General features: G+C 39.9%; 2 protein-coding genes across 5 annotated transcripts; both read right to left on the minus strand.

The window, feature by feature from the left end:
* Nucleotides 1-212: 212 nt before the first annotated feature.
* Nucleotides 213-13,000, minus strand: RB195_010010 (uncharacterized protein; the record flags this gene model as incomplete). Of its 3 annotated transcripts, none has more annotated exons than XM_064190813.1 (21): nt 213-348; nt 403-503; nt 569-706; nt 4,307-4,393; nt 4,710-4,847; nt 5,258-5,401; nt 5,643-5,752; nt 5,838-5,976; nt 6,035-6,166; nt 7,171-7,293; nt 9,538-9,733; nt 9,796-9,912; nt 10,736-10,857; nt 10,913-11,066; nt 11,479-11,615; nt 11,678-11,786; nt 11,844-12,010; nt 12,272-12,365; nt 12,432-12,619; nt 12,686-12,828; nt 12,892-13,000. In XM_064190813.1, 21 exons carry the CDS (start codon nt 12,998-13,000, stop codon nt 213-215), a joined length of 2,784 nt encoding a protein of 927 aa, XP_064048396.1. The 3 variants fall into 3 exon arrangements, with proteins under 3 accessions (XP_064048396.1, XP_064048397.1, XP_013298571.2); XM_064190814.1 differs by having other exon boundaries at nt 12,889-13,000; XM_013443117.2 differs by lacking the exon at nt 4,710-4,847 and having other exon boundaries at nt 12,889-13,000.
* Nucleotides 13,001-13,185: 185 nt separating this feature from the next.
* Nucleotides 13,186-20,199, minus strand: RB195_010011 (uncharacterized protein; the record flags this gene model as incomplete). Of its 2 annotated transcripts, XM_013443115.2 has the most annotated exons (26): nt 13,186-13,347; nt 13,406-13,519; nt 13,583-13,737; nt 14,801-14,915; nt 14,974-15,119; nt 15,982-16,157; nt 16,402-16,580; nt 16,631-16,665; nt 16,732-16,810; nt 16,876-16,991; nt 17,061-17,181; nt 17,284-17,375; nt 17,441-17,534; nt 17,599-17,721; nt 17,773-17,898; nt 17,987-18,109; nt 18,301-18,431; nt 18,501-18,582; nt 18,667-18,807; nt 18,928-19,035; nt 19,117-19,202; nt 19,287-19,422; nt 19,501-19,570; nt 19,651-19,741; nt 19,803-19,930; nt 20,132-20,199. In XM_013443115.2, the coding sequence occupies 26 exons, from the start codon at nt 20,197-20,199 to the stop codon at nt 13,186-13,188; spliced, it is 2,997 nt and encodes a 998-aa protein (XP_013298569.2). The 2 variants fall into 2 exon arrangements, with proteins under 2 accessions (XP_013298569.2, XP_064048398.1); XM_064190815.1 differs by lacking the exon at nt 20,132-20,199 and having other exon boundaries at nt 16,631-16,810; nt 19,803-19,866.
* Nucleotides 20,200-20,238: the final 39 nt, after the last annotated feature.

The raw sequence follows: 20,238 nt of genomic DNA on the forward strand, positions 1-20,238 counted from the left end.
TAATATGAAGTTTGGCAAAATTATTGTTGCGAAAATTCTTTTGTCTATCAAATCAAAACCGCTAAGAACAAAGTAGCCGCAGCATAAAGCAGTAAGAAGCAAACATGAACCACACTAAATCTCAAATATGGATTGTAAATAAAAATGTAAGAATAGATAGCACAGCAAAATACTAAAACACTCATAAGAACGCAAACCATTCTGGAATCCATTTACGAACGGACGTCTTTCCTTGAGGCCATGTTCAGTCGTAAAGTCATTTGTTTAAAATTCCTTAAATTACCAACTTCTCTAAACATAGCGGCTACAAGAGGAGAATCGCCGTTTTCCAATTCGCTGAGCACATTTCTAAATTCATCCTATTATAAAACAGTAAAAAGGACATAAATGCACTATTCTCACCTGGTTTCGAGAGAAAATTCTTTTGCAAAAAAGAATAAAACCTCTGCCAAAGATTCAACTGTGGCACGAATAAGTTCGATTTGTATACGAGCAAATGTGGTCTGAATATACTGTTTCACAAATATATAAAGAGATACAGTATGTAACTTAAGGAAGTACTCACTACCTTGATTAGCTCGGGTCCATGTCTTGCAAGAATAAGCCTTGGTGCTTCGTCCCCGTAAGAAATGCACTGACTTGCAATTACAGCTAATACCTGCGATGCTAGTCGGACGACACATGGTTCTCGTGAATCCGCCAAAGTCTTAGAAATCATTGTCACACATAAACAAATAAACCGGATGTAACGTTGCATGACCTTTATCTCGACATTTCCACAGGCTCGAAGTTGACACAGGTCACGTGTCGAAGAGCCTTATGGGAATGTTGTTAAGGACAACTTCAAGATATTAAAAGCTGCATACCACGAAATTGACAATGTTGAAACCCTACAGAAGAAAACAGTATTCGTGGTGGACGAATATGTGCGTCATTACGCACAATCCCGCTGAATCGTCTTGAAAACTTTTTTTTACAAGACACGTAAGGAGGCTACCTTTGTATACCCGTCTGCCCTCAGCAACCAATTCACTGGTTTCTTGAACAGACCACTGAAGGAACCTCAATGATTCATTGATTGATTTTCCATTCGCTTGGGGCGCGCTTCAATATGCCTCGTAGGAGAACACGGTCGTTGCCCACGTCGTTTATCAGACGGATCAGGGGATTGAGCGTGATCACGCTGATAATCGTTATCTGCACTCCGAACCCTATCTTCTAGAGAAATCCCAACACGAAAGGTTTGCGGTATGCTGTCTTTAATAATGAAAACTTGCGTAGAACTCGTTTAAGTGCACTGGTCACGAAAGTGATAGGCTGAATTCTCTATGCAATGAATCTATTTTCGATCTTTTTCGACCTCTGCACGAAAATTCGGATAAAAAGATGATATCGATAACTCTCATGCAGAATACTGTCTTTAGGAAAAGAGCCAAGCTAAAAGCTCAAAAAAGCTCATACAAGCTATCAATTTCGAAGTATACTTAAAAAGCTAATTGTTCTTTCACTCAGTTGCTCGCTTTTTATGATTGGTTAGTTATTAAGGCTAGTGGCAGGCTATGCCCGAGCATAATCAATCGTCATGAAATTATCAATCTTCTACGTTTCTACTACGTAACGTTTGAAAAAGACAGGCAGAGCTTCCTGCGTCTTGCGAGGCTTACAAGACAGAAATGTTTTGCCCAAACTGATTATCGTATCCACAAATGGAATAGGAGAAAACCGTCAGAAAACTTTGGTGGATATAATAATCAACAAATCGACTAAATCCACAGCTTCGGAGAAAATCAACATCATATGCGTGGTTAACATATATCACAAGCTCAGCTGGGGAGACCAGGAGCACTACGAAACTGCGTTCAGAGTAAATCTAATTTAATGAAATCGACATATAGGACGAGAACTTTATTGATGCGCTCATAGTAGTTACAAAAAAAAAGCAAAAAAAAAAACAATCAGGAGCACTACGAAACTACAAGGACTAGCAAGCTGTTTAAGCTAAGAATACAAGACAATAAAAAAAAATCCTCCATTCCTTTCCCCCGCTCCCCTAATGAAAAGTGAGAATTAAAAATTGCGACGACGCTGCCTGCTCTTCTTTCCACTCATTCATGACCAACAATGGTTGTGCAGCTGTTGCCCGGTAGGCGTGTCTAGAGGCGGAGCCCAATCTACTTTCTCGCTTTCGGTCAAACGGTTGGGGAAAATGATGTAATAAGAGAAAAGTAGCCAGACTTGAGAAGAGAAATAATTCATTTACGAAGATTTGCAAAAGAAGGTTTGTAAGATGGATGAGAACGAAAAGTCGATTGATAATATTCAAATATTTTATAAATCAACTCTGTATGTTCCTTTTTACAACATCTACGAGGCTGGAGGATACAAAACAGAATTCCAGAAGAGTATTTCGATATTTCTATAAGTACTTTGTTGTGTACTGTTTGTTTACTAATAGAATCTGTTTCTATTCGATTCTAGCTGTTTTTCTCTTATTCTACCAGTCTGAGCGTTCAGCTAAAAAAGGACCTCATACCTTCTGTGGTCTTCTCTCGCTTCGTTCGCAATCAGTGATCAATGAAAATTGATAGTAGTGGCGTTTTCGATAAAATTAGAATTGTGTTTTCTAACAACGCCCTCTTCTTTTTTAAATGAATTCAGGCGAAAAATTTCATAGTATCCTTTCTAAAAGAGTCAGTTCTACATTTAGAGATCATTCGAACTTGAGCTTCAAACACTCCTTCGGTACCAATATAATATAGACACAATTCGAAGGCATTTCTGAAAGTATGGGCTTTCCTCCTAACTTCCCCCAACAGTTATCATGGCATATAATGAGCTTAGTCTGCGTGTATGTGTATGTGTTTTTGTGTGTCTGTGTGTCACGAAATTCGAAAAAGGGGTGCAACGGGGTCCACCTTGCGTCGGATTGGTGCGCAGGCGCCGGACAGCTATAAAATGGGGTGCGACGGGTCCCGAGACGTCGAAATGGTGCGCAACAACTTCATGTGCATGTCGCTAAAAGTAAATGGGACGTTGCAGCCGTTTCATACCCGTGGCCACTGGGCCCGTTGCTTTTCACCTTTGTGACCCCTCCTCGTCTCTATTTCCTTCTCCGTTCGCCTCAACTTGGTAGCATGATTTCCTCAGAAAATGGAAACATGCATGCAAACGGCTGCTTAAATAGTATCGAACAGTTTACATGGTCTGACGTAGAACGTTATCTTTATCAGTACGATGATGTTCACGTCATTTTATGCCAAAACATCACTCTCTGACATTTGTTGGGGAAAACAGGAGGAAAACTCATATTTCGAGTAATGCTGTTAAATTTTGTTTATAATATATTGATAAGGAGTGTTTGAAGCTGAAGTTTGAATGTTCTCCAAATGTAGAGCTGACCCGTTTAGAAAGAAGACTACGAAATCTTTCGCCTTCAATTATAATAAAAAATGAAGAAAGATTGTTAGAGATATACAAGTCTAATTTCACAGAAAATGGCACTCATATTAATTTTTGCTGATCAATGAAGACGAGCGAAGCAAACACACCAGAAAGTCTGAAGTCCGGTTTTAGCCGGACGATCAGACTGGTTACAGAATGATGTTTTAAGGTAAAACGACGTGAACGATCATCGTACTGATAAAGATAACGTTCCACTTCAGATCATGTAAACTGTTGGCTACCATTTAAACAGCCGTTTGCATACGTGTTTCCACTTCATGAAGAAGAAATGTTACCGACCTGAGGCGAACGTGCTAAGAAATAGACACGCGAAGGAGTCATAGAGTTATAACGCAACACGGGCCTAAGCCTAAAGCCACAGCTATGAAAATGTGGCAACGTCTCGTTTACCTTTTGCGACATGCACGCGAAGCTACTACACAATACTACAGCACTCGATGCCGTGGCCAAGTACCAACCCTTTTATATCTATTAGACGCGGCGCACCATTTCGACGTCATGGGACCCATCTTACTCCATTTTTGGAATTTCGTGACATACACACACGTGACAGAGTAAGCTCGTTATTATACAGCATGATCATGATTATCATGAATAATGATCATGATTTTACCAGAAGCTGTTTCCCAAAAACGGGCAGCAGTATGCGCGAAAGCCCACCAGTTTGTCCGAAAGCGTAGGGATCAGACTCCAACCACGCCCACCGGGAAAAAGGCTCACCATACAAACACTCATCCACCCCCTAGGAATAAAGGAATAGAGGGACCGAGGAATAGCAGTACTGATTTACAGAATTGTCGATTCTTCATCTTTTAATTTTCTTTTCAAATAGTGTATCAAATACCTGGCCAGCAATCAGTATAGCATTGGAGATGGAAGGTAGAGACTCTTCGCCATTAGCTCGCAACATCTTGTAATTTTTCTTCATGATCTAAAAATATGAGTAGATCCGACTTAAAAAAAAGAGATCACGAAAAGTGTTTCGTGCAGCAAACAAAAACAAGCAACACATCGACAAGCAGCAAATAAAAAACTACTAAACATCAGCAACACCTTAGTACTAACTTAAGTAATGGGTCAACAATCATTAAAGTCACTTTCAACAGTACAGGTGCAAAAATTGACAGTGAAGACTTTAAAGGTTCTTTATAACGCATCTCTCACGAAACTGTTAAAGGTTTAGCGGTCATGGATGTTATTCCACTGACATTTATTCGAAAATAAGAATAAAATCTTTGGATCCATGCCTGATAAATCAGTGACAACCATTCTTCGATCCACTGCGACGGCAAGCTTCGAGCAAAAGAGTCAAACCACTGTTGAATATATGCACATAATTGTGGTGTCGTTGAGGGATTGTGCCCAAATACCGAAAAAAAAAGAATCTGACTGTAAAAATGTTTTTGCAACTTTATGTCAGAACTTGTGGAATTCATAAATAAAACAGTTTACTTTATTTACGGGATAGGAGATTATAGAGGGGTGTGATTCCGTCCATTTCTTCTTAATTGCTATTTCCATTTCTTCCTAATTGTAAAAAACGGCCCGAAAGATGCGCGCGTGCACAAGGTTGGCGCGCTCCAATCGAACTCCTTGTGGAAAATAGTGCGCCGAAACGCTCGAAGCCGTATCTTCCGGCCCGTTTTCTACGGCAATTAGGAAGAAATGGACAGAATCACCTTTGTATCAATAATCTACGATCCCGTATACGAATAAAATACAATACGAAAATGGGGTGATGCCTTTAAACTATTTAGGTATTTATAGGAATATTTATGTGCAAACTGAAACGAACCAATACAGTAGTCTTCGCCAAGGCACATCCTGCTACAGGATTTGTAAAAAGTGCGGTCGAGAGGAGACGACAAACCAGAGGAAGCATTTCAGATAAACGTTCAGCAGGGAAGTTGGAGACTGCGCTGCGGACAGCATCACAAACCTGCGTAAAACACAGTCTCTCACGTATTCAAATGAAGAAAATCTGTAGGCGTCGTTGAGAACAAAGGAGGCTTGAAACTATTTGGATGGTTTTTCAAAGATTCCGAAAGACTAGAATTCCCGAATTTCCTGGTGATTTTAAATCGAAAAAATCAACCTTGAAAAAATCCGAAAAAAATGTATCACACAACTAATGATTAATCTGATAGCTTCAACAGTTCCTGATTAACAACATGACATACCTTGTCGCCAACTGCAGAGGGTAGCTGACCAACTTCCAGAAAATGTTGAAATACTGGGAAAACCTGTCGGAAAATTATGACAATCGGAGGCTCTTGAGAGCGCGAAGATTCTAAAAAAATAGAAAAAATCGCACCAACATCATTAGACTCCCCAAAAATTGGGATAATACAAGCTCTGGATAAACGCATGCTCACCTTTGCAAGTTAGACTACAAAAAAGGCACGTAAATATACTTATTTGGAATTTAATTTCTTCAATTTTCTGTTGAAGGAGCATGGCGTCCACGCTTTGCATGTCACGTAAATGATAAGCAACGACATTATTCAAAATATTCTAAAATTACGAAATTTGGACAAAAACAAGCCAAAAACAAAAAAAAAACTGCGCATACCATAACTTCATGGCTGGATTTTGTCGACAAAACGTAACCAATACATTTCAATGCTTCCAGCCTCAAAGCCTGAGTGTTTCCTTCATCCATGAAGAATGAGTAACAGCAATTCGATATCTCATCGCCAACAAGCTAAAACTCATTCTGTTTAGTATATAGGGGGAACGAAGGATCAATCGTGTCGTGAGTTCAAGACCAATACCTCTACTAGGAGTAACAATTTCTACAAAAAAAGGGTGCATTGAGGTGCTAGCATTTCTCGAAATGGGCGTCGAGCTTGTTATCTACCCCTACAAATTTGTTACTGCAACGGTGTGTTGTTAATAATTAATAATTATTAATAATTCCTAGATTTATGTTACAGAACATTCGGTGAGTGACCAGCCTTGGCGAGTAATAAAAAATTCAAAGCTTCCAGAACTGTCGCTGTGCAAATTGTCAGGGCAAAAATACCCCTATAACTAGTTCTGCAAAATTTTGATAATCACAATAAGCTCACAGTTCCCAACTGTTATATTTGGGTGGTCATGATGGCTTCGTCACAACGTATAGTAGGGTGAAAACGACATGAAGCACGAACAGTTGCGTAAGTGGCTGCGCTAAAGCGGTTCGGCGGAGCGTAGCTGTTAGAACACTTGCTGACACCATTCCTTACTGTAGTTCGCGATGGTCCCATCTCTATACCGAGCGCTATCTCTACTGCGCTGCTTTGAGCAGCATTTACACAAGTGTCGTTGTGACCGAACTATAAGCACTTCTGCTTTACACACTCCCTCTTCTATTTGTCTTATCACAATGTTGAGAATGGCTTAGAGGCCATCCTCAACAAGAAATCTACTACAACAAATATACTCTAACAATTGGAGTTTCACAACTTGCAATCAAGCTCCACATCTTTGCAGAAACTTCTATTTCGGACGGAAAATGAAGGATATAGTAGCATTTATCAATCGGTTAGCAAAGATTTTGAATCATTGATGGTCTACCATTCCGCTGCGCACAATTTCTTGTTATGGTTCTCGCATTAACGGTTCTAACCACAATGGAGAAGTGAAGTCATGTGCTGTTATTCTGGGGTTTCTGAGGCAGAAAGGGAGGATTCAAGAAATTACAACGAGCCGAAAAAACTGTCTAACCATTATTCCATTCGAACGTTCAGAAACAAATTTCTCAAGTGTGCGAAGAGCTTCCGTACTAACTCCTTTCCGTTGAACAAGTGGGAGAACCATTCGCACCACGTCACCTTCCAGCTCGGCAGCCTACAAACATGTCCCAATTAGTTTGAGAAGTAAAGAATTTGTGTGAACACAAGTCTGCTTCTACTTAAAGGCACCACAAATCTGGGGTGGTGCGGGCTCCAGGTGTGTTATGTCTATACGGGATTATAGATTATGGGGAGGAGGGTCATTCTGTCTATTGCTTCCTAATTGCCGTAAAAAACGACCGGAAGATACGGCTTCGAGCGTTCCGGCGCACTGTTTTCCACAAGGAGTTCGACTGTAGCGCTTACGGCCCGAAAGATGCGCGCGCGCACAAGGCTGGAACGCTCCAATCGAATTCGTTGTAGAAAATAGCGCTCCGGAACACTCGAAGCCACATCTTCCTGTTCGCTTTTTACGGCAATTAAGATGAAACGGACGAAATCACCCTCCTCCCCATAATCTCGACGGACATAACCTACTGAAACCCGCACCACCCCAGATTCGTGGGGTGATGCCTTCAACACTGGTACAAGAGCTACAACAGCTGACAATTAGAACTTTATGAAAACAAAGCCTACTGTTCTACTGTGCAATATATCTTATACTGTTTTTATAGTGGATAAGATAAGGATCAACTTATCAGCAATCCCTTTTATGAATACTTTAGTACGACCCAACGTTACAAGAGAGAAGACATGAGGGTGAAATCGTAATCGCTATGACAATAGCAAAAGTAATGATGACAAAAGAAATAGAATTGCTACTTTTGCAGAAAGAATAGGATAAAACAACATCAGCTGCAGCTCGTCCGATCCCTCTTTCAGTTGATGAACGTCATCCCCACTGACCATCAGTTGCTTGTAACAGGGCGCAAGTTCAAGCTACCCATCTTACCGGTGGTAAGGAGTGTTCATCACTAGTGATTTAATAAGGCTCCGATACTTGAAAAAAAAAAACAGACTGCATAAAGACAGCAAGGAGTTCTGAAGGACACCTTTGCCTAACTTTCAATTAAATTTCATGGAATGGACGTACACTTCCTATCTGCATGTTGCAAGCCTCTCAAGGTTATATATGAGAGCTAAAATTAGAAATTAAATTAAACTGATTTGAAGTAATTGATTTAGTCCCAAACCTGGAGGAGGAGGTCTGTGTCTAGGAACTTGGAACGGAGATTTGTGCCGCTTCATCAGCTTTGCTCAAATTGTTCGAGTGACATGTAATAAAATTACATGCCACTTAGATGGTTACATGCAAATTTGAAGAACTTCTGAAACGCTGTTTGCCTCATAGATTCTTAAGCATCCCGAACATCACATCTACCAGTTTTTTTTTTCTGTCCTTTCGTTTATTTTTAATGCATACGAGTCATCGTATTTTTTTCCTCGCTTTGTTCGACTAATCATGTCTCCTCAGAGTAGACAACAACAGATCTACAAAAGAGAAAGCCCTGATTTTTCAGGATTCTCGCCTTATCTATCCCAACTCATGGCACTAATTTGTGAAAAAGCAAAGGACCCAAAAGATTACGCACATTGTCCAGAAGCGCAATGTAATGCAGGGTATCGCGAAATTGATTATTTCTATTTCTATTGATTCTTGATTCTATTGATTCTAAACGAATAGAAAAAAAATGTAGCTGTAGTTCACGAATTTGTATGTGATCACCCTCCCCTGAAATCTCCATAACAATCTAGAAATGAGCGTGTGAAACAGCGGTTGGCTGCACCCGTGTATTCAACTACGCAGCTTATTACGCTGACCACCAACACCTGCATTATCAGCGCCCGCATTCGACAAAATTTAACTAGTTGAGCATAAATGCTCTGTACGAAAACACTTTTGTCTCCTTCTAATTACTCAATCCATTGGACTAGAGAGCAGCAGTCTCTCTAGCATTTATGAATAGAGAGCATAGAGCCTAGAGAGCAGGCATAAATGCTGTAAGTGTGAAACACTGATGCAAGCTCAGGAACCAGAGGATTGGGTTTACACAACGGAATTGAAGAAACGAAACCACGTAAAGCAGATTTCTTTACACAAAGGAATCAGTCGCGCTTTCGTTGTCACTCTTGAGAGCAACGATTTAATACAGATTTCGTTCTATCATTCACTCGAACATCACTTACTGATGCAGAAAACGCAGCCTCGAAAAGATCCAAAAGATTCAAATGCTCTCTTTAACGAAATTTATCTGGATTCAGTAAACAATGTTTCTCCAAATTTTAGGTTTACTTACTCCTTAAATTTAGTGCCATCCTGCATATATCAATAATTTTTTCTGTTAAAAGAGTCACTCACATTGTCGTGTTCGTGTATGAGATGTGAAAGGGCATAGAGATGACGCAAAACGGTGTTTGCTAGTCTATCGGAGTCCGCCCCTCTTTCGACCACAGATAAGCGAGTGCATAATTCCAAATTGTGACAAATTTCCGAGTAATCCGCTTCTGTGAGGTAATCTGCTACGTTCTCCCAAAGGAACATGATACATTCAATTCTAGAAGAAGAAAATCCGACAAAAAGCTTACGAAAATGGAGGGATAAGGAGCCAACATAAACCTGCGCGCATCTCCTTTCACTATGGCTCCTTCTAGTTCTTGATTTAAAAACTTAAGCGTATCTCTACCCATCATAAAGTACGCGTCCACCGACACCTCACTTCTAGCGAGACGATACCTGAAACTTAAGAAAATGAGAGAAAAAGATAATGAAGAAGAATTTGTCCATCATACACTGAATTGCCTTCCACATACAATAGCAGCACTCAGCGGTTAACACATGTTTGATGTTTTCTTAAACCATAACTACATGAAAAATAAATTATACAAATATTTTTGGTCGAAACAAACGAGCGAAGGTAGCGAAGTCTCAAAGATTTTGTAAAAGAGCTTCAACGATATTTCTGATGTTCCATACATAGTATAGTTGCATCAAAGCACCTTGCAGTTCTGTGTGGTTGCGTAAGCGGCTTTGCTCGACGCGGTGGATCGCAGCTGTTGGAGTCGGACCTTGCTAGCACCAATAAACGCTGAAGCTAGCGACAATCAACAACGACACTGATGACAGCCTAATGGAAATGTCGAGGTAAAGGTCGTGCAACGTTGCGTCATCTTTATTTGTTGATGTGTAACAATCACTTCTTAGCGGCGCGTGTAGAGGAGTCGGTAAGAGGTCAGCTCCGACCTCACGAGCGATATTTCGAAACCGCCCTGGGGCCAACTTAGCTTTTCATTCGTTCGGTGTCGATAAATTGGTACCAGATTATTCTGGGAGAATAGAAACACTTAGCCTTCTGCACATCGGCTGGCCTCCGCAAGTAATTGTATAGGCCAACACGCTTTCCAAAAAACATTAACGGTCACAAATTGCAATGAAAACGCGATGCCGCATCCCAAGTGGAGTGATATCAAAAAGATCACTTTATCCTTTCTTCAAATCAGATATGAAACCTATATAACATATAACAGAGATATAGTTAGCGAATCAACAATAAATTGACCTGCAGAACTGCTCCTTCTGCACTTTGTCATACTTTTTAAAACAGCTATCCGAGGGAAAAGACATCTTAGTGATCGCAGTCCGGCATATGTCCGCGTAGTAGGCGCTTACAGCAGTTGCAACCTCAAATGAACAATTGTCAGCATACTAACATCCAAAAATTGTAGTAAGAACTTACGCTGAAAGTATTGTCGCTTTTGCTACAGGAAGCTATTGATCCGATGTGTTCCCGAAGAGAAGTGAAGAAGGGAGCTGGTAAATCAGATATCATTTCATCTACAGGGTACAAGCCGTCGCAAGAACATATACTTGCAAGAAGTGAACAGAGATCGCTGAAAGCAATCCACCAGTAAATAAAACTCGATGGGAGTACGGTATTCACTACGGAATTGCAGAATGGAAATAAGGTAGAATTCCCTTGAAATATTCTGAAAAAAAAACAAGATGTGTTCAAATGTGTTGGTCAAGTAATCAAAGATCAAAAGTTTCAAAATTTCCTTCTACTGCTTAATAGACTGTTTAGACTATGTACCGTTGTATGAGAATGGGTGTCAAAAAAAAAACTTGGATATTTCGTTTAGAAAAGAAAGAAATGCAAGTGTTATATGTCAGCGACGAGCATTTTTGTTGGTTCTTCTAGCAGGTATTCACTGCTTCGACACTCATAGTGATATCGTATACTCGAAAAATATTCTGAGGTTTCTGAAGGTGACCATCTACTAATATAGACCATCGGAGTCTTACCACAGCAATCCAGGACCACTTTTTTTCGCGTTCCTGAGCAGTGTAGGGATCGCCGTAACTGCTACAGTACAAATGGCCGAAACAAGAGATACGACTTCGTCAGAATCAACGTTTTCCGTAAGATCTCTTAGAAGTTTCTGCAAAATATTTATACGAAGAAGTTCAATCTTTTAAAATGAAGAAAATCAAAAAACATTACCTGTGCGATGAGTGTAGTAATGTAATGGCACAAATCATGAACAAGTTGATCAGTTGATGCTAATTCATCATTCGCTGCGAGGATATTAAGGAGATTGGTAAGTGCAGCGCTAGAGAAACTCTTTGCGCCACGCTATAAATATAAAAAAAATAATTAAAAGCACTACCTGTCTTCGGCGACTGCTCCGAAAACCACAGAAAGAACTGGAGTCCACTGTTGTAATCCAACCCCAGGCAATTTCACCCATTGTTCGACACAATCGACAGCAGCTTGTCTTGTTGACGGGGAAGCATCTTCGGCACCCATTACTGTGAAGATTATTCGGATTATGTCCTGTAAGTTGTTATTCACTTGCAAGTTTATTTATATTGCAATATCTCATTTCGACTCAATTCGTTTACCGAACAAGTTGAATCGCTCAACTAATGAAATTTGGAATGGAAGATTTAAACATTTTTCTTTTGATGATAATCCATCATCTAGAAAGGAATTTCAAACCGAGATGAAGAAATCACGCACATGACATAACAAACGAGATCATACATTAATTTTAAGAGATTTGAATTTTCATTTATCAGCTGACAAATAACATACCTCAGACGTTCTGTGGAGTTCAGTTTTAAGCTTACTTCGCTGAGTAAGTGGCATTTTGATATTCGAGAACTCAGCAGCGATCTCAGCGAGAACTCTAGGGAAAAAAGAATAGATTAAAAGGAAAAATTATTCACGGAATGACGTGATAAGAAAAGAGAACCTTAGAAGAAGTTCTGGCTGAGCTGCCCAGATATTGGTTAGTGTTGCTACAGGATCAGGCCACACGTCAGGCATACAGTAGAGTGAAAGAATAGCAAGCGCGGAAGAAAGTTTGTTCGTGATGGATTGCAGCTGGACGTGGGCACTCGATGTTAGGTTCTCGATCAGGAACGATTTCAACACCTCCATCTGCCACAGTTTCTCTAGCAGGATATATCCGAGAAATGTAGATAAAATAAAATAAGCCGCACTGACCAGGGTAACATTAGCAACACATTCTTCATAACGCTGTCTGATGGTCTCGTACAATGAGATCGCTCCAAAGTATTGTACACTGGCAGGATACCGTGAGCCCATTAGAAGAATACATGCTGCTACAGTATCATCACAAGGGAATCCTGAACTTACCAGTAGCAATTACGAAGAGGAAGCGATTCAGCAGAAGAAAGCAAACGAACTACTCTTGAACTGGCACAAGTCTTCGTCAAGTTCTTTTCGACGTTCTGCGTTATTCGTGTAGTAAAACTCCTGCACACTGGCTGCAATCGCTGCCACGTCCACTTTAGACATTAACCGAGGTCTTCAATCTGAGGAATGATAATAGAAGAGAAAGACAAAAGTGTGACTTCCAGAAATAATTAATGGTGGCTATCCATCACAAACAAGTGTACTACACAAACAAAGCCAAACGTTATTTTTTTTTTTCAGATTTATTTGTACCAGTAAGGCAGAACAAGAATGTACATCACAATGTATTAACATCGAATACTTGTGGTTTCTTCTAAAACAGTACATTTTATGGCAGCTTTTAGTTCGTCCAAAGCTAGCTCTGCATGTAATCGCACCACGTGATCAGCATCAAAACGCCATAAGTGGACGAGCTTTCTGTGCAGATCTCGTAGACGGGGACCAACAATCTGAGTAGTTGCTTTCATGCATTTCAACACAAATTGAAGAAGTTGAATATAATAACACCTCTAATATTTTTGTGTCACAGGACTTGATGATTTGACGGAGAAGATTCACAACCGACCGCCTCAACAAAGCACTGAGATCGGAATTGAGAGTGTTTTCGACAATGAAAAAGATCTGCAATGACCTCACATTAATTTGACTTATGCCCCACATAATTCTGTAAATGTCTGACTTTACCTCATTCAAGTATTTCTCCACGTTTCGTCCGTGACAAGCTAAAATGATTTCAGCCAGACATTGCGAAGCACTAGCCCTTAAGATCTCATCCTCTTCCGAGAAGCAGCTTAAGAAAACGCCAGCACATTTATCGATCCAGACAGGACTCATATCTCCTAGAATGCCGCGCAGAGTTGACGCAACAAATAAAATGAAAATAATAGGAGGAAGCACCAACAAAAGGTAATTACAGAAATAAAATGAACATCATACAGACCAATAATTTATGGAAAATTGGAGAAAGAGGAAGTTGGGGGCCACCCCAAAAAGGTGGTTGTAATCTCCACCCAACCAGATTGCTAGAGGTCTGAGCCATTAAACAGTGTTGGTTGATTTAGTATTTGGTAGTAACGTTAACTAGCAAAATTACACCAATTGAGTAACTTTTCTGACAAAATTCGATGTAATGGCTTCCTAAGCATTTGGATGCTGCCAACTTCCTGAATCTTCACAACTTCACTTTGATTACTACTGGCTGGTGCCTGCATCGATGTCCAACGAATAATTTAACGAATGGATTACTGATAGTGGATTGCTAGCGACCGTGCCCCAACTACCGAAATCCCCGTAAAGTCACGAGGTAGGCGAACGATGAAGATGCGCGCTGCAAATACGAGCCCCAACGTAAACTAATTATATTATACTAATTAACGTAACTGCTGAATCAACTAGTCCCATTTAGTGGCTCAGACCTCGAGAAATCTACTTAGCTAGCCACTACAACTTTTTAGGTGGTCCCAAACTTCGTTTCTCCCGAGAGGTATATAAGCAACTTAAAGGCATTACCCAACGAATCTGAGGTGGTACGGATTTCAGGTGGAGTATTCGTATACGGGATAGTAGATTATGGAGAGGGGTGATTCCGTCCATTTCTTCCTAAATGCCGTAAAAACGGTCCGGAAGATACGGCTTCGAGCGTCCTGGCGCGCTATTTTCTACAATGAGTTCGATTGGAGCGCGCCAGTCTTGCGCACATCTTCCGGGCCGTTTTTTTACGGCAGCTAGGAAGAAATGGACGGAATCACCCTCCTCCTCATAATCTACAATCCCATATAGGCATAACCCACCTGGAATCCGCACCACCCCAGATTCGTGGTGATGCCTTTAAATCACCTTTTATTTTTAAGATCTGAACCTTATTAACAGCACATCGGAGGAATAAATTAACGCAAAACAGACCTAACTCACGGAAAACCTTCCCAATTACTTCACAGAGTCGAGAACGAACAGCAACATCAATGTGAACTGAGTCTCCTTTTTCTGGTTCATTTGCCACTGTTTCTTCAATTTCACTCTAGGGAATATCCAGTGAATAGATTGTGCAGAGGTTAGTTCTTCAGGTTATGTCATACCTTGGATTCTGATGAAGTGGAGATTTCAGCGAAGTTCTTAAATAATGAAATCATTTCGCTCAAATATTTCGTATTGTAACAAGCCGTCTCCGCTAGAGCGTTGATAGCAGCAAGATACACATACGAATCACTGTCAAAAAGAGCGCCTGAATATTGCAGAATGAAGCTATGTACCAAGGAATCTGAGTATATTATATTTTCGTTCGGTTGGTTTTTCAAATAACTCTTATTAGATGCCACGTGAAAACGTCGTTGAGCACACAAATGAAATTTCGAGACAATTTTACGGGAGAATAAGATCACTTTTTCAAGTCTGATACAATAAGCACTCGTTCTAGAAGTAAAAACCTTCGCAAAAGGTACTGTTTTGAGAAGATTTGCAGAGTAATTTTTTATTGGGGCTGCGTGAAAATCATTGAGTAGCCCAGCCATTTATTATCACGCCTGATAAGTTTCATTCATTTTTTGAAATGCAAAGAAGGAGAGAAGAAAAAATAGTAGTTTCAAAGTTAAAAATACACTAAAAGTGTGCGTCCACTGTTCCAACTTTTCATTGGATTTTTGATGGTTCAAAAGCCTTAAACAAACACTAGCATTGTTCTTTAACGCCGATGTGTTAAACATACAACAAGTTGCAATTGTAATTGTCACTTCAAAAATGTCACGACTTCCAAAATTAGGTAAGTGTGAAACACAGCACGTGTTGATCTGATGTTAGCACTTAGTAACAGAAAACGCAGATTAAAAATGCATGATTTCTATAGAATATAAATTTTCACTTACTTTCTAATAAATAATGCAACTGCCTAGGGCTGAACTCACAAATACTGCCAACATCCTAGGCATCTAAACTACTGAATAATCTATGCCGTATATTACATTACACAGGCTCTCGAATAGCCACTTTCAATTCTCTCTTTCAGATACTTCGGGTATAATCATATTTGAGTGCTAGCATACTCCATCAGTAAAGAAACCACAAAAAAAAAACCACAAGTTCTGAACAACCTTTCATCTCTTCAAAAAGCCACTCTTCAAGCTGCAATAAGACTGTAGCATTCCGAAGTCGTATGAGGCGCCCCACATCAAGAAGTGCTCCACCACGGTCAACAGGAGAGGCTTCAGCAAGGCGGTGACGGATAGAGTCGAGGACACTGATGGAATTCTCCCCAAAATAGTACAATCTTGAATCTCATACGGAAGCAATAAAAAACTTATATTAAAACAATTTTCACTTTTGAGGGAGTACTCCAGATTTCTGTAAGTGAATACCATAATTTCTTGAGAGAAATATCTACGTTATTTGCTATTGAAAATATGACTACTCACTTTTTTGGAGGAAGTGAATAGGTATTGAGAATTAAGCTAGGGGCAGAGTTGTCAAGAAGCAGCAAGCGCAGAACTAAATTTGAATTGAAAACAGCTCACGGTTGGTTCGTAGAGGGAGAGAGCACAATTATTGATTCACGATCCTTTTCGAATAAAGAGGCTAGCTTATGAGCATCTGCTGCCAACACCAGTAGATCATCATCTTTATGTTTCAGACCAGATACAAGATCGAAAAACGACAAAAGAACAATACACGTCTCCGAAAATGCCGAAGAGATCTAAACCCGTCACAAGGCTCTTTGTGTAGGACTGGCACACAAAATCAAACCTGTTTATCAGCCTGCGCTGCCATAACAACAGCTCCTGTAAGCCCAATTGCCATTTTCGCATTCTGTAATATGGTAGCATGTAAACGACAATCAGCTTCACTTTCTGCGGCGACAATATCCAAACAATCAAATGCTTTCTGGCGCTGCTCGAGATAGTGTATAACTGATCGCAAAATTTCCTGCAACATAATACATGAGCATAGATGGCACAAAAAAGATAGTTGCTGAGTAAACGGTAGTGTACCTGAATCAACTTCAGTAGTGATAATATCGTGTTTTTATCGTTACAATCAACGTCGCTATCTTGCAGTTGCTCAAAAATCACGCCAGCCACGAAGTGCCACGATGATTTAGGCAACACTGCAAAGCTTTATGACAAATTTTACTGGAGCTAAGAGTGATCCAGCGTTCCAAATAATGAACAACTACCGTTAGTTTCATCCACGCTAATAAAGCGGGGAGCGCTTCGTAAAGCATCATCGTTCCACTTCTCGACACTTTTACATGCTAATTCCAGTAGCAGTTTGCTGGAGAATGGTTTACCCAATTTCTAAAAAAGTAAATGTTTCAAGAACTACGACTCATAGAAAAACGCACATCAAAAGAAACCAGTAGAAAAAAAGATACTGAAAAAGAGTTTTAATAAACCTACCTTCAGAAATGTGATTAAAGAATCAATCCGCCTCCCAAGTAATTCATCTCTACTCAGAAATATCCGGGATAATGTCACTTTTCCATACATTGCTGCAGAAGGACTATGAAATTATTTCTGACAACAATATTCTGCTTTCTCCTGTCGCCCTACTCACAAGCTCTTCCACCAACTTCTTGAACAAGACTGCGTTGCTGCACAAGTTCAAAACAGGGAGAAGTATCGCATATGAAGGCAAGAAGGAAATCAGACTGAAAAATTCTAGGTATGAAAAGTCGACGCTCTATATGCTCAGAAAAAGTAGCTAGAACAGACCAAATTCTCAACGTCCTCTAACGCACATTTTAAAGTAGCGAAAATGTCGTCGAAAACACTAATGTTTGAGCATCCTTTACCAAAATCAGAAACTGAGAGCAGTGACAAAAGTGCAGACGCACACTGCAAGAAAAAGTGTAGCGGAACTGAAAATCAAAGGATACATGCACTTACAGGTAGGAAACGTGGATTCGCTTTCAAGAGACGAGAGCTAGATTTTCCATCGCTCCATAGTCTCAGCAAACAAAGAGAAATATCATGCTCATCTGACCACGAAGGATTTGTGGAAAAGGATAATGCCTGAGGTATTATAGAAAATAGAAAAACAACAGTTACGAATAATAATTGCAAAGCAAAGTTAAATGCTTTACTAGATGTCCCAACTAACTTCCCAGGGTTTGAATAACACATCATCAACAAAAATATCTGCAGCAACAGAATTTCTTCCACGCATTTCCTCGGTGAACATAGAAAAAAAGGTAGAAACTCTACTGCGAGAGAATGCTCCAATCTAAACTTGCGATATATCACTTGTCAAATTGACCATCTTGCAAACAAAAATCACAAATGAGGCACAAGATTGATATGATTCCGACCGAAAATATAGCTAAAGCAAAAGCATGATGCAGTCATTTTTACGTTATCCTCTGAAAGCATTATGAAAACAGCCCATTAAATAATATATTGAGAACTAAAACTTGCAGTAATGATGTGGGTGAACTGAGAAACGATGTTTCTGTAATACGACATCTTCATGCTGTTTCTCGGTGGTAGAGCGAGTTGTTTCGCCAATGCGGATAGAAGCGGGGTATTGTCCCAGAACTGCTCACCATCTTAAACAATGCGTTTAAGAAAATGTAACACCCTCCCTTCACTCACCGCAACGGCTCGATAATACTAACTAATCTCTTCATAAGATGATAGGGTGACGCTCAGTCCATTTTTACTTACGAGTATGGCAGACAACTGCGATCCAATTGATATCTTAAACAAACAGAGACTTCTCAACACACTAAAGATTATGATTTTCCGAAGAGAACATAAAGGATAATTGAACATTGGAATTACTGCAAACTGTTTTGGAGGATTCACTCCAGATCTCGGCTTCAACAGGCCTACAAATGTGCAGACCAATAGTTTGGGATCGGTTTTGCTTAAAATGTCCTTATAAGCTGGAATCAAGTTGTTGCACGGATCCAATAACATCAGCTGCAAATTGTATGAACAAAATATTAGTTGTCATTTGTTTAGTAGATTTTAGTAGATCGTATGCATGATCTTCACTACCATCGAGACCACCACTGCTAGAACGAGATTGAGCAGACATACCTGTTCAAAAATGCACACAATATCCGAGCAGTATTTGCTCATTAAGTTCACCCGGATAACGTCATTGCTGTCAAAGAGTGCAGAAATACATTCTCCAGCAAAAGAAAGCTTAAAGGGCGCAAATACGTAAATAAATTTGATGTTAATGAAGACAGAATAGTACTTCTTAGTGAAGAATGAAGGAGAAACCTGCGTTTTTCTGAAATCCCAATTATTAGTGCACCTCTCCCATGATTTAATAACACGAGATCGCAACTTCAAAGGGATACCAACTCCTATATACAGATAACTAGACAACCAAAAATAAAAGAAAGCGATATAATAAACAAATACTATACATAAGAACAGAAGAGCCAAACCTTGATCCAAATATGGAGAAACACATGCTAGGACAAAAAATTGGAATGCGGACGACACTGTGGCCAAATTCTTCAAAGAAATAAGGGAAGGCTCTGTGGATATTCTATTCTTGACAGCGCTTAGCTCGGCTGCAATCTAAAAATTGTCACTCATCATAAGAAGATTGAACTATACAAGGATCATATTGTCGACATGAAAATGCAAAACTTGTACCTCATGCATCACCGACGTAATCAGGTGACCATATCGAACCCTAGTGTCCGGACACTCGCTACTTGAGTTACTGAAATACATGGAAAAGTCTCATAAGTGCAAACAATGTCAGTAACAGAGCAAAAAGGACACCTGAGAATAAAAACATACGATTGAAACAGGGAACACACTTTTTCTTGATCTTCTAAACAGGAAAGAATGGAACCGAAAGGGTCACAATTCGGCGATGTCCACGGGAGATCTGTAATAACATACAGCTGAACGAAAACCATATCCACTAAATCCGCCTCCAACAACATCACCTTTATCAATGGACGTGAGTTTTCCCAAAAGATCAAACATCGATTCCAACTTTGATAGCGTCATGCTTACTTCACAGCGTTTAACAAACCAACAACACCATACTAGCGTGGGCTCAGCATTTTTTTTTCTGTAATAGCACGTAAGTGAAGTGATTACGGGATTTTACACCATGAAATTTGCAGGCACTGGGGTCAGAAGCAGGGAGATGTGGTAATTGCTTCTGATTACGTCGAACTTAGCTTGTAGATGTCGGTTATATGACTTTTGCAGTTAGAAAGTCCACTTCAAATGTTTCTTTTCTGTGTATAGATGAGCAAGACGCGCTTACACTTGTTCCTCCTTTAGCTCCAGATATCCAAACTGGGAATTATTGCGGCGGTCTCGATGTTTGTGCATGTGTCTTGTATTACAGCACTGTTCTTTTGGTTTCGCGGT

The sequence above is a fragment of the Necator americanus genome, chromosome III, assembly GCF_031761385.1.
Source record: "Necator americanus strain Aroian chromosome III, whole genome shotgun sequence".
Classification (NCBI taxonomy): domain Eukaryota; kingdom Metazoa; phylum Nematoda; class Chromadorea; order Rhabditida; family Ancylostomatidae; genus Necator; species Necator americanus.